The 15,395-nt window shown below is 38.2% G+C and overlaps 1 protein-coding gene across 2 annotated transcripts in view; it reads right to left on the bottom strand.

The window, feature by feature from the left end:
* LOC124546019 (glutamate synthase [NADH]) overlaps positions 1-15,395 on the bottom strand; it is a 360,968-nt gene that overhangs the window by 39,138 nt on the left and 306,435 nt on the right. For both annotated transcript variants that reach the window (XM_047124987.1, XM_047124986.1), the window contains 6 exons: positions 9,613-9,761; positions 6,309-6,447; positions 5,711-5,890; positions 4,812-4,945; positions 3,186-3,345; positions 2,852-3,054 (listed from right to left, as the gene is read on the bottom strand). In XM_047124987.1, the coding sequence (XP_046980943.1) occupies positions 2,852-3,054; positions 3,186-3,345; positions 4,812-4,945; positions 5,711-5,890; positions 6,309-6,447; positions 9,613-9,761 (965 nt within the window). The remainder of the gene's footprint in view (positions 1-2,851; positions 3,055-3,185; positions 3,346-4,811; positions 4,946-5,710; positions 5,891-6,308; positions 6,448-9,612; positions 9,762-15,395) is intronic.

Genomic DNA, 15,395 nt, shown 5'->3' on the forward strand with positions numbered 1-15,395 from the left:
ATTCTCTTCTTTTTCTGTTTTCTAACAGTCCACAAGTCACTGGTGCAGAATGCTTTTCATATATTTCTTCTCTAATTTAAGGCCAATATTTGATACTAGTGGACCTTTTTGGCTACTTTGTCTTTGTTGTTTTGTCATTGTTGTCTTGCTTCCAAGGTGGAAGATTTCTTGCGCTTTGTCTGCTTCACAGTCACCAACTTTAACATTAAGTTTATCACCAATCTCATCTCTGCTGTTCTTCTTTACTTCCATCTTTCTTCTGTTCAGCCTCATACCCTATTTTGTACTATTTAAGACGGTTCATTGCATTCAACAGGTACTGTGGTCCTCCTCAAATTTCACTGAGTATGGCAGTGTCAGCATCAAATCTTATCATTGATATTCGTTAACCCTCCTTTTAATCCCACTCTTCAGCTTTTCTTTTATTTCTGTCATTGTGCCTTCTTCACATACACTGAAAGTGGGGGGTGAAAGACTGCATCCCTGTTTTACATACTACAAATCTGAGGATTTTGTTCTTGGTCTTCCATTCCTATTGTCGCCCCTTGGTTTGTGTATGTTTTATAGATTACCTGTGTCTCCCTACAGCTTGTACTTATTTTTCTGAGAGTTCTGAACATCTTCCACCAATTTACAATGTCAAACATTTATTCTAGGTTGGCAAATCCTATAAAGATATCCTGACATTTCTTAAGCTTCCTTCCATGATCAAGCACAGCATCAGAATGACCGCTCTGGTGCCTTTACCTTTCCTAAAGCCAAACTGATCACCACATGGCTTATATTTTATTTCCTTTTGCATTCTTCTGTACATTATTCTTGTTAGTAACTTTGATGCATCAGCTGTTAACATGATTTCATGATAGTTTTTGCGCTTATCTGCCCTTCCTATTCTCAGTATTGTGTGGAATATATTTTTGAAAGTATGATGGTATGTCTCTTACATCATAAATTCAACACATGAACTTTAATAATTGTTTGTTTCCCAAATTCTTCAATGTTTTGAGAAATTCCTAAGTGAAGTTATCTTCATGCTTCTGCTTTATTTAATCATTAGTCTTCCAAAGCTCTGTTGAATGGTGGCTCTAATACTGGATCAACTACATCTTCCATATCAGTTCCAAGTTTTACTTGTGGTGTCACCCAAAGAATGAGGTTCCATGTCAAAGTTGGTGCCCCTCATGACAGAACCATAAGTAAGAACAGTCGCTGCTTGATGAAGTGATGACTAAGAGATGTCGATGAAGAGAGACCCTCAAGAAGTTCCATATACCAACACTGCTTATGTCTGAGTGCAATGTTGGTCAGTCTAACTCTGCAACCATAGCTTATAATGACAGCATCATCTTAATCACATACAGCAGTGCCATCTGTTTCAGAAAACAAAACTGTACACTGAAGTTTAGAGTCAACTGTACATTGAGATATGAGTATCATTCTGTATTTTGCTGCTGAGAATTCTACTGGGTTGTATGGCCTTGGTCCATGGAACTCTTCTGTCCCTGACATTTTGTCCAAAGCTACGTTGGACATCTTCGTAGGCGCTCCTGGCTGTGCCGAGTCTTGCCGACAGGTGAGTCTGACATCGAAGAATAGCCTAAATACTGTGGAAAGTGGGCGTGGTCTGGATTTCACGTGATAGCAGAGATAAACCTTGTCAAGGATAAAATATAACTATCGATCATAGTACATCAAAGAAAAATACTTCTCATCGATTCTGTAGCGCTACTGTCCATATATCACTGAGTTTCATAGCTTTTTCTTCTCTGTTAAAATTATCCCCACGTTCATATATTTCGATGGCTTCTTTATATAGCCATGGATAATAGTTCATCGTAGGACATAAAACTTCAGTTTCTGAAAATTTCACTGCGTGATCACCCAACTCAAGAGCATGTTCCGCCACGGCTGACTTGTCTGTGTTCCCTAGTCAGCGAAGACTTTTATGTTCCTTCAACCGTGTATTCACACTTCTCTTTGAAGTTCCAATGTAGACCCTACCACATGTACATGGAATCTTGTATACGTGACTTGCAGACATAGGACGACGTTTATCCTTAACGGAACCAACTGCTTGGTCTGAAAACTGGTCGAACGTTACGTTTCCTTAAAATCTTGCCGATTTGATCCGTCACTTTTTTGATGAACGGAAGAGAAACCGTGTTCTTCCATCGCTACTGTCGTTGTCCTTAGGCCTCCTGTTATTCGGTCGCAAAACTCTATTAACTTCCTTACTAGAGTACTCATTCTTCTCAAAATAAATATGCTGGAAGAACAGTTCCCATGTGAGTAATTCAGAGGATCTGGTGCTGTAGGGAGAATCAAAGTGATTTGGATACTGAAGCAACTACTGAACTAATTGGTGGTGTTGTGTCCAAAATGTTCAACAGTTTGGTGGCAGAGTTTGTGATTAGCCACAGTTTGGCAGTAACTATTCATGTGAGTAGACCAGCAGTTGTTAACCCTATGAAGAATGCTGCACAGTTTTACATTTTTAAAAAAATAACATCCACCAAATGACTGTCCATATTGCCTGATTTACACTAATTTATCCAAATTCTGAAGTTCCAATTGACTCTTTGGAGCATTGTGATTGGTTGGAACTTAGATAAAACCAGAAAAGGGGCTAAATCAGCCAAGCACACCACTCCTCAGAGAGATCAGGCCTAATCTTATTGAACCACACACCCACCACCAACATCAATTTGTTCAAAGTTACAAAACAATGTAGGTCAGTTTTTTTTATGAAGATGATCTCCTGTGACATTCTCTGGGATTGTTGAAACAATAGGGCGTATTTTGTTTATCGACATACCCTCATACTGTTAGAGGGGAGGAAAGGCTAACTCACCGAGTTTTATCCAGTATCATGTCCAAACGCTTCTTTTCCATTGCACCATCAGCAATGGCTTCTTCAATGTCACGCACTTTTCCACCATCAGTGGGAACAGCTGCTGGAGCAGCCTGCTCTGTTACTCCATTTACCAGTGGTTGAGCAGCCTTCGTTTCCTCAGCCAGTTGCCGCAAAGCTCTCTGATATTCATACGGGAACACCTAACAGCAAGACAGAAAAATTGAGATTAATATAAACTGTGAGAATCCTTTATACAACAGCAAAATGACTAAGAACTTAAAACATTTCTTGAACAATGTACTCACTTAGCACAAAGTGAGAGGTTACATACCTTTATGAATTTGCTGGTTGGCTGAGGCCATGTGTTAAGAAGATCTGCTGCTATAAGTGATCCTGTCTTTTCTTTAAATTCTTGAAGCAAGGTTTTGACGTAATCTATATCATCCTGCTGGTCTAGTGGCAATAGTTCTACCATCTCCATGTTGCATTTGCTGGAAGAAAACATGACAATTCCTGGGTTAATATTAGCCAATTTTCAGAAAAAAAGAAACTTATTTGAAGTTGGTGGAGACAATTTATAAGAAAGATTCTACTTTTAAAAACATTACATGATGCCAGAAACACTTCTGACTTTTAATGATTAATATTCTCCCAAAAATCATTAACACTGTTTCTAAAATGTTTCAGTGTAGTCTGCATACTGCTTATACAGTTTCTTAACAAAACTGTATCAATAGACATTATTTACAATTAATGTATAATGATATGCAATTACTCCTTGCTGACATTTGAAGTCTTCTCAGATTATTTTTAAACTCTTGAAACACTGACATGAACTGGGACATCTTTACTAGAGGAACTGGATATTTGTTAATCAATAAAGCTTGTGCTTCTAACCCAACAAATTAACTTACCTTGCAGATTTCAGATTCATGTTTTCCTTTTTACTTATCTTCAAAACAATACCTTCCAGAACAAGATGAAGCCTTATTCTTTGCTGAAGAAGTCCTAATAGGACACAAGTTAAATTTCAGAAAGCATAAAAAAACCTGAGGCTTGAAATTCTACATTACAGCTTTTCAAGTGTAAGAGAGGAACAACAAAAAGAGCTCAATCTCAACTGCCATTACATACATAATCATTTACACAAATGCTTTTCCTGAACATATCTCGCAGCACAAAGGAAACTGTCTACAGGAATTCCTCCAGCCAACTATGAAATCATAGCAAGTTAGGACAAGTGAAAGAATAGGATTATTAAAGTACAGCATCCAGAATGAGATTTTCACTCTGCAGCGGAGTGTGCGCTGATATGAAACTTCCTGGCAGATTAAAACTGTGTGCCCGACCGAGACTCGAACTCGGGACCTTTGCCTTTCGCGGGCAAGTGCTCTACCATCTGAGCTACCGAAGCACGACTCACGCCCGGTACTCACAGCTTTACTTCTGCCAGTACCTCGTCTCCTACCTTCCAAACTTTACAGAAGCTCTCCTGCGAGAGCTTCTGTAAAGTTTGGAAGGTAGGAGACGAGGTACTGGCAGAAGTAAAGCTGTGAGTACCGGGCGTGAGTCGTGCTTCGGTAGCTCAGATGGTAGAGCACTTGCCCGCGAAAGGCAAAGGTCCCGAGTTCGAGTCTCGGTCGGGCACACAGTTTTAATCTGCCAGGAAGTTTCAAAGTACAGCATGGTTCGGAGAGTTGTTATTTTAGATCTTACACTGAAAAAACTAGTTTAGTGTTTATATTCTTTCATTTTAATATAAATACAGACCTACATTTTATGATAGTGAAATTACTTTCCAAATCCTCTCACAGGACACAGATTTTCATTCCAATCAGTTTCTAGCTGGATATATTTACTCAAAAGCATCAATTTTTTACCTAATGGATGTGGAATTTACACTTAAATCCCAAAACATAAAAAGTAACACATTAAAAACAAAGTGGTGATCACATACCTCCTAAATGATCCATCAACATCCAAAACATAAGCTATTCCACCAGACATTCCAGCAGCAAAGTTGCGACCAGTTAGACCAAGTATAACAACACAGCCTCCCGTCATATACTCACAACCATGGTCACCAACACCCTGTAGTTATAACAAATTAGCCATTAGAGACAATGTTTAATAAACTGTTATCTTAATTTCGTTAATGAAATGCAGCAGCATACAAATGTCTCAGACATGAACTTTCAGAAAGCAATATGTGCGTCTTTAAACATTACAATGGAAGTGTTTAAGAATGTCATTACAGTTCGTTACATAAGAAAATAAAGTTCCCATGTTATTTCTAAGATATAAGGTAAAATAACCAATGTATGATTTCTGTTTTAAAGTAATTAAACATGTCAGTTTCTTTTGAAGGAAAAAAAGAGCTTTTATAAGGCATCAATTGGAAATGAGAAAATCTGAGTGTCTAACTGTGGAATCCATTAGCCATTTGTTTTGAAGCTACATGATCTCCAGATTTCAGTTTTTCCGGTCCTTTCTGTGAAGATATCCTGATAGAATATTTTATACCCTTGTATTTATCATCTGGCAGTACATCCTTGTATTTATCATCTGGCACCCACAGGCAAAGTATAAAATATGACCAATATGTGATACATCAAGAATTTCAAAGTCTGCACAAGAAGCAGCTGGAATGTGTGTGCTAAAATGGAGCAGATCTGATTCTCATCTTCAGCAAAGAATGACAACCAAATGTCATTTGCAATAACATACTTTATGACAGACTGCACATTCTATCATTAAACAGGTTTTTTTCCATGTTACATATCATTGTATTCTCTGTGTCTTTTGGAGAATTAAACCAAAGACAATCTTCACAGCACTTAAGCTCATTATTCCTACCTCAACAACAGCGACAGCTCCGGAATTTCGCACTGAGAAGCGCTCGGCTGCTATTCCTCTGAAGAATGCCTTTCCACTTGTAGCACCATACAAGCAAACATTTCCCACTATAACATTAGCTTCTGACTTGAATGGAGAAGTCTTTGGAGGAAAGATGACGACTTCACCACCAGATAAACCCTATTGTGAAAGAAAAAAAATAACATCAGGATTAGGATTATCATTCCTGAATCTTGAAATATTAAAATTGTTTAATTTCATAGTAACTTACTGCAATGCACTAAATTCCTGAACTGAAAGTTCTCTTAAATGCACTTTGTAAGAAGAAAGTTTAAAAATTACAGATGATTTGTCCTTCAGGATCAGTTAGGACCATTTTCAAACAAGTTCAAGGTTTCAATAGCATAATGATCAGGAAACAATACATTGGCTACCATTAAAATAAAAAACTAGTATCCATCAGAAATCTAAATTCAGAATACAAAAATTAGCGCAGACATCTTTTGGGATAGTATCTACTTAGCCTCATATTTCAAGACTCATCCATCAAAGCTCTGTATGTGATTTTAACACAATATACTGTGATTTCCTTTGTTACCTTGCCCACATAATCATTAGCATCTCCTTCAAGTGTCACATGAATTCCTTTTGTCATGAAAGCACAGAAGCTCTGGCCTGCTGACCCTCTGAGCTTCACATTTATGCTGTGTTCAGGAAGTCCCTCATCTCCAAATTTCCTGCAAGACAAACAAAACAGTGATGTGACAAAAAAATTTAAAAGCTAGTCATTATCACAAACAAAAATACAGGAAAAGTGAGTGTAAGGGGGGGGAGAAAAGAAGTACTGTGGAATGTTGGAGTGTAAAGTCCCTCATACATCACTGTCACTAGAAACTGGGGAGTGGATCAGTTGAAAGGTAAATGAAAGATGTTATTGCTGTTGTTGTGGTCTTCAGTCATGAGACTGGTTTGATGCAGCTCTCCATGCTACTCTATCCTGTGCAAGCTGCTTCATCTCCCAGTACCTACTGCAACCTACATCCTTCTGAATCTGCTTAGTGTATTCATCTCTTGGTCTCCCTCTATGATTTTTACCCTCCACGCTGCCCTCCACTACTAAATTGGTGATCCCTTGATGCCTCAGAACATGTCCTACCAACCGATCCCTTCTTCTAGTCAAGTTGTGCCACAAACTCCTCTTCTCCCCCTTTCTCTTAAATACCTCCTCATTAGTTACGTGATCTACCCATTTAATCTTCAGCTTTCTTCTGTAGCACCACATTTCTAAAGCTTCTATTCTCTTCTTGTCCAAACTATTTATCGTCCATGTTTCACTTCCATACATGGCTACACTCCATACAAATACTTTCAGAAATGACTTCCTGACACTTAAATCTGTACTCGATGTTAACAAATTTCTCTTCTTCAGAAACGCTTTCCTTGCCATTGCCAGCCTACATTTTATATCCTCTCTACTTCGACCATCATCAGTTATTTTGCTCCCCAAATAGCAAAACTCCTTTACTACTTTAAGTGTCTGATTTCCTAATCTAATTCCCTCAGCATCACCCGACTTAATTCGACTACATTCCATTATCCTTGTTTTGCTTTTGTTGATGTTCATCTTATATCCTCCTTTCAAGACACTGTCCATTCCATTCAACTGCTCTTCCAAGTCCTTTGCTGTCTCTGACAGAATTACAATGTCATCGGCGAACCTCAAAGTTTTTATTTCTTCTCCATGAATTTTAATACCTACTCCGAATTTTTCTTTTGTTTCCTTTACTGCTTGCTCAATATACAGATTGAACAACATCGGGGAGAGGCTACAACCCTGTCTTACTCCCTTCCCAACCACTGCTTCCCTTTCATGTCCCTCGACTCTTATAACTGCCATCTGGTTTCTGTACAAATTGTAAATAGCCTTTCGCTCCCTGTATTTTACCCCTGCCACCTTTAGAATTTGAAAGAGAGTATTCCAGTCAAAAGATGTTATTATGGTTTGAAATTCCAAAAACACTGGGGTACAACACACAGTTGAGATTCACTCTATCACTTGAGATTCACTGTATCTTTCAAAGAAAAGGCGTGTCAGATAAAATAAAAACAATAGGATGTTATTTTATAGTATTCTGTGTGACCTACTGATACATTTGTTAATGTTTCGCTGTACTATGTCCTGCGGGATGAGTAATGGAAGCAGTGAATGCTATGCGTTGGTAGATGTGATATATATGTACAAACAAACGATTACAGTTTCAAAAAAAAACGGACAACTTGTTCCAGGGAAAGAGCTCCGCAAATTGGAGAGGTCGATCACTTGATTGTCCACCTCTGGCCCCTATGAAAGCAGTTATTCAGTTTGGCATTGACTGATGGAGTTCTCAGATGTCGTCCCGAGAGATACCATGTCAAATTCTGTCAAATCGGCACATTAGATCATCAAAATTATGAGCTGGTTGGGGGGTCCTGCCCATAATGCTTCAAATGTTCTCAACTGGAGAGAGATCCAGTGACCTTGCTAACCAAAGTAGGGTTTGGCAATCATGAAGACAAGCAGCAGAAACTCTTGCTGAATGTGGGAGGGCATTATCTTACTGAAATGTAAGCCCAGGATGGGATGCCATAAACGGCAACAAAACTGTGCTGCACTGTAAGGATACCACAGATGACAACCAAAGGGGTTCTGGTTTGAAAAGAAATAGCACCCTGGACTATCACTCCTGGCTGTCGGGCCACATAGCAGACGACAGTCAGGCTGGTATACCACTACCATCCAGGGTGTCTCCAGACACTTCTTCGGACTCTAATGTCATTGACTGGTGCAAAATTGTGTTCAGCAATCAGTCCTGCTTTGAACTAAGTCCCAATGACCAGCAAAGATGTGTCTGGAGATATTTTATGGAAGTAACTGCTTCCAGTGACTGTTCGAGAATTGTGTAATCCTACAATAATGGGTCTTTTTGTCTATGTACATGTATTGCATTACATTTGCTTATGTTGAAGTTCAATTGCCACTATCTACACCAAGCGTTAATCCTCTGCAGGTCTCCCTGCATTCTGCTACAGTTTTCTTGCATTGTGACGACTCTGCATACAACAGCATCATCCATGAAAAGCCTCATGGAACTTCTGATGTTATCTATGATGTCATTTGTACATATTGTGGGAAGGAATGATCGTGTAACATTTTTTATCACAAGATTTCTCTCTGTTAAGAACGACATGCTGCATTCCATTTGCTAGAAACTCTTCACTACAGTCACACATTGGACCTGATATTACACACACTTGTATTGTGTCCATTAGGCAGTAGTGAAGACCTATACTGTGCACCTTCTGGAAGTTAAGGAACATGGCATCTACCTGTGCGACTGTATTTACTGTTTTCTGGGTCTTGGGGATGAACAGAGTTTTCACCACAAGAGTGTGTTTACAATGTGCATTTCGTAACACAGCTAATGACATCCCCCCCCCCCAAAAAGACATTTTCCATCCATTTCTCGATACAGGCAAATTCCATGCATACTGCATTAACTTAGGCATTTACATAGCTGTATAAAGTACAAGCCAGGCAGCAGTCCAGAGAATAATTTTTGAGAGTCGTTATCGTACAACATTCTTATGTATTTTCTTCCGATTATGTTTGCCCGTCCAGTCTCCATATTTTCATTATGTTTCTCTCACTTATGTGCATGACAGTAATGCACAAGTGGCCACCTGCCTTTATGATATAAGTTTCAACCCAGCACAAATTAAACCGATAACACTTTTTCCTGCAACTATTATGACCACCACCACCACCACAGAAAAAAAAAAACTGTTTGCAAAGTTCTTTTGCATTTGATTGTTTGTTTCTTTTGTTTTTGCCCCCATCACATTGCAGTCACCATTATACTTACATTGAAATTTGGTAGCTGAGCGTAGAAGCAAATGCACGGTCCTCATTGCATATGTTCATCTCAATATCAACACTGGATTTAGTACCGGCCAATACAGGAGCTGCTGCCTCGATCAGTTTGTTGTCCAGTCTTTTCTCCAGTCCAAAATCCTATTGAGAAGCAGAAATTGTCTGTTATACATAAACAGTTAAAGAATACACAGTTAAAAATTACTTACGATTTACCAAAAAATCATGGAAGTAACTGCCCAAGCAAACTTCTCCAGTCTGTTAGTTAATGCTGTTATATTGCATAACTAACTCTACATGTCTTACTGCGAGAATAAACCATGCTATGTGAAACTCGTTTGAGCATGAACACAGCATCCTTGCTGAACTTTTAGCAATCCATTACCACCCAATCAAGGTATGGAGGTTGACTGATAGATGTAGACTGCACATATATTAAACACCAACATTTGGCAGTACCAAAATGAAGCAAATTGTAATATGGTGTGTGAAGTCCCGTTAACAATCCTAGTATACTACATCTGCAAATAAAACAAAATTTTTTGGACATTTTCCTTAGGAAAAAATAGTGACTGGTAAAACTGTATTAAAATTATTTCATCAAGACAGTCTACATGACATGTAAGATGTTCATATTTCACTCTATTAATGGTTTCTATCTCTTATTAGACCATCATCAGACCACTCTTTTTTACTCTGTAAACAAGAGTACTACATATTGAAAGTTGTCGAGGAATGAATACAATCACACATGTCACATAATAGAAATAAATGGCTGGTATACCCTTGGTGACAGCAGGAGCGGGGCCACTCTGAACTCTGAAGAGGCATGTGGAACACTGCTGAGTTGAACTCAGTCAATCGTGATATTATAGCAAAAGTTCCACCCAGCGTCACCTGCGTAACGCTGCCACTAGCCAACAGTAGAGGGCTCTTACCATAATCTATGAAAACTGATTGTGAACGTATATTATCGTAAGCTAAAGTCATAGGAAAATCATGGAAAAAGAATTAGAGATATTTTGAATACACATAAAAGATGCATATTATAAACCTTTTTAAACAGAGAAGAACATCTCTGTCCAGTGACACTGTCTCCTTTTAATACGTGCTGCCCACTACAGGTACTGGCTATCAACATGTGTTTGGCAAAGATTGTTGGCAGGACACCAACTGGTTACCACAGAGACAAATGTTAGTCGATATGCACTGCTATCGGCCAAAGATGTTGCAGCCTCAGTTGGATGCTCTCTACTATTGGCTAGAGGTGATGTTATACAGGAGATGGTACGCAGAGCTTCTCTTATAATATCTTGAGTGACTGAGCACCACTCAGTAGTGTTCCACTCTGCTCTTCAGAATGGCTTGCTCCACATCACTGGCTCCTGCTGTCACCAAGGGTACATCAGGCATCTAATTTATATTATTTTGCATATATGATTCTATTCATTCCTTGACAGCTTGTAATATGTAACAGTCTTGTTCAGAGTAAAAAAAAAAGGGGGGGGGGGGGGTCATGGTCTTAAGACCAAACTGGTCACCAAGTGAAATATACACGATTTGCATGTGATCTAGACTGTTCTATTAAAATAATTTTAAAATATAACAAAGATGGGAGAACCTTTTGCAACGACTGACTGGCTTTCATAATACATAACTTGACAGTAGTTTCTTCAAACACTGTGAGAAGTAGAGTTAGTTTCACAAATATACTCGAAAAAGCAAGTACAGAGCTAACAAAACTACACATTTCTACTTTTTTTCCACTTCTATGGTATGTTTTCATCTCTATATTTGTAACATTCAGTAGGGCAGGATAAACAATGTCTAGCTCAATGGTAAGTATCTGATTCTGAGATAGAGTGATATCACTTCACTAAACTGTGCCACTGTTTGGAAAAGTGTTTCTAACTGTCTAGAGACTATGTTGAAACTGAAAATATGTAATCAAACAGGAAAGTCTAAGGAACTCTTACACATAATTTCCATCCAAAAATATCATCGACTGAGCCAGCTCTTGATTATAACATGTTTTTACTGCATGAAACCAGCTTTGTAAATGAAATACTACAGTCTACAAGACAAATTGCAGATCTAATAAGCTCATACAATGTCATCAGTAAATATTTTGACAAAACAAAGTGCAGTGACAATTTTTACAGCATTGAGCATGAGGATATGAAAGGCTTAGCTTTTCCTGAGTGTACTGTTCAAAAGAGATTAAAACAAATTTTAAGATACCAGATTTCATTTTGAAATTCTTTAATAAATGCTGTGATAGTCTTACTCAGAAATATGCAGATATGCCTTGTACTATAATCTGTTTCTAGCAATGAATCTTAATTGTTTAAGTGTAACAAGGTTATGGATGGCCTAGATGCATCTTCTGCCTTTTCTCCCTGCTATCACTATTGGCCTACAGACTAAAGCAGTGCCAATATCTTCCAACTATTAAAACTGATGTGTGCAACACAAATGTCATTACCAACATTTAGAACAGGCTTTGGGCCCTATTCATGGTCATCTGCAAGGATGAGCAAGTGGGGGAATTTGGCCCCCTTTTGAAATTTGGAACACAGACAATTTATTATTCACTGCAAATCTCTTACACATATCTAGAAACTGCTGTCTGTTACTCTGACAAATCACAGGTTCAATTTACTCAGGCATTACACTGCCAAGCATAACTGAAAATATCGCATTCTTCACAATGGCTGCAGAGTTTAGGTATGAAACTTCCTGGCAGATTAAAACTGTGTGCCCGACCGAGACTCGAACTCGGGACCTTTGCCTTTTGCGGGCAAGTGCTCTACCATCTGAGCTACCGAAGCACGACTCACGCCCGGTACCAACAGCTTTACTTCTGCCAGTACCTCTTCTCCTACCTTCCAAACTTTACAGAAGCTCTCCTGCGAACCTTGCAGAACTAGCACTCCTGAAAGAAAGGATCGCTCGCAACAACAGCACCCTACAAGATATTGCCATCAATGTTTCACTGTTGCTTGAGCACAGCACTAGCTAAGGAAAGTTGGAGGGGGAATAGTGACCCAGCTTGGCTGCAAACTGTTATAAGTGCAGGAAGGATGGTGTTGAAGAGGCAAAAATATCATTGTCCAGTCAACCATGAGAATGTGCTGCATACATTGGATTTTTATGAACATCTACCATGCTTAAACTGCAATTTTCCTGAATCCATTTGCCCTCAGAATCGAACTGACTTTAAAACTGGACAAGTACTCAACAGTAGCATACATTTCTGCAAGAGACGCTGAAAATCTAGATGGGGGAGGGGGGGCGGGGCAGTGGTGTATTTACATGTGTATGCAGCAATGTTGTCAATGCTCAGCTGCTGGTCCTACACATACAATGAGAGAGTGGCCGGCAGACAATATGTTTGGAAGCAAGAGAGGTTGTAACGTTCTCGCATCAGTATAGAAGCGAAATTCACAATGTGTACAGAAAAAAAGTAGCTGTGTTCTCAGATCCCACAGTAACTACAATCTCAGAAACCACAATATATTTGGAAGAAACAGCCAAATATTTGTGACAACAGATTTAATTTTCACAGCTGTCCTGTTAGAATGATGATGATGACTAAAATGACAAAACCACAGACAACAGGTTAGGCAAACAAAAAAATGCAATGAAGACAAAAAAACTGATATAAGCAATTCCTTTTTGTTTAATTTATGTCTCCGTGTATTATCAAAATATTGACAATCAATAAGTGGCTTAAATTCAAAATAGGTGTCATATTAACATTTACACAGCTCCCTTAGAACTATGGAAGTTTGTAATTTTGTTTATTCACTATATATTAAAAAATAAAGTTTTCTCAAGGAGCCTGTTAAAAAAGGTGAGGTGGTCTTATATTCAGGGTCACTTTGTACTTTGATTGATACAGTACTCTCACTCTTCTACCAGTGCTACTTAAATGTGAATACAGCCCATGTGGCCAATACTCTTGTCCACTACTAGAGAAAAAATGTTTGGAATCCATTAATCATATTTGAATGTGATATACAGGATGTGGCGGATGTACTTTCATAAATTATGATACGAGTCATGACTCGTATATTAAAGACCATGGGCCAAGTATGGCAACATTCTACGTTTGAGTCAGGTATAGCAGACAGTTTTAAATTGCCAAAAAGTTTCATAACACTCTGCTGTAGTCACAGAACATGTAAAACTGCTTTACTAGGTTGCTAAAATAAACATATGTTTCAGCTTAAACTCTGCTGCAGGGTGAAAATTCGTTGTGGAAATGGGTTAAGAGTTTGTGGAAGGAGCCACTGGTATAAGTTCTCCCACTGTCGGCAATTGGCAGGCAAAAGATTCTGCATATGCTGGAAATTGTGAAACTGTAGCTCCAAGGAGCCTACATTTTTTTCTTTTTTTGTTAATCATTTTATTCATTATGTTTAGCAACATTCAAATATTACAATATGATAAATGTTTCAGATTATCTGTGTATAACTCAGCTATAAAAGATCCACAGCCAGTGGGTTAGTTTTTCATGCTTAAAGACACAGATAAAATACTTAAATTAATATGTGCACCATATCAGTTTGTTTGGAAGCAAGATAATGAGTAATTCTGAGTCAACCACGAAATGAATGCTGTGTTTTTATTCCCGTATGAAGTAAGACGGTTTTCAAGTGTCCAATGGACACAAATTGGTGTGTACCATTAAAACAAGTCAATCACTCTTTGAACTGCAACTGTTTCATGGAAGCAATGGAGGAGTATATTGTTTAGAGAAATATATATTATAAATAATTCAGTGCTGTGTATTTCAAATTATGCGCTCTCTGAAACAGCAGTCAGACAACTTCAAGCTCATGATAGCAGCTGTAACAGTACAGGACACTTTTAAGAATTGTCAAATATCAGGATTGTGCATCGTTGTCACACCACACTGTCACAGCGGGGACTTTTTCAAAGTGAGTGTTAAATACAATTTTATACAAGACTTGTCTTTCAAGTAAGTATTGTTTTGAATCAAAACTAAGACAAGTAGACTTTTATTAGCAATTTTATTTTTACCTGAAAGCCTGTACTTCAATCTACTTTTCCACATAATTACCACCAGTATTCAGCATGTTTACATTTGTTTGCATTTTAAATGCTTCCTCCAATTGAGATTCCCTCTGACTATGAAATATGTGCTGTGGCTCATATTCTTACAGTTATGGGTGTGAAAGTGGCTGAAATTCATCAGGTCAGTGAAGTGTATGGAGAAAACACTACGAGTGATCGGATGGTATGGAAATGGATAAGAGCTTTTAAAGATGGCTGTACAAATGTCCACGATGAGGAACAAAGTACGTAATCTTTAGTTATTACTGACGATATGGTGCAGAAAGTTGATGGATAAGTGAGAGAGGACAGTTGCTTTACAATTTTGATGTTGCATGACTATTTTCTGCAAATGTCAAGTAGTGTCCTTTATGCAAATGTTGCCTAATCAGGCAGCATATTTCTAAAAGGATGGTATTCGAAAGCTGGTTGTATGACACAATAAGTGCCTTAATATTGGTGAGAATTATGTAGGAAAGTACATTAAAGTACAGGGTTTCGTGTGGAAATAAAATTGCTAAGAAACATCCACTTTTTTTATTTCAAAGTAGTACTTACTTAAAAAACACTCCTCATTTTTTTCTTTTCAATAAAATGTTGTTCCACTTTAAGTATTGTAATTTTGAGACTGATGTTGACTCACTGTGACAGTACCAATATAAACATAGCATTTGCTCCACACCCCTCTCTACA

The sequence above is a fragment of the Schistocerca americana genome, chromosome 8 (genome assembly GCF_021461395.2).
Source record: "Schistocerca americana isolate TAMUIC-IGC-003095 chromosome 8, iqSchAmer2.1, whole genome shotgun sequence".
Lineage (NCBI taxonomy): Eukaryota > Metazoa > Arthropoda > Insecta > Orthoptera > Acrididae > Schistocerca > Schistocerca americana.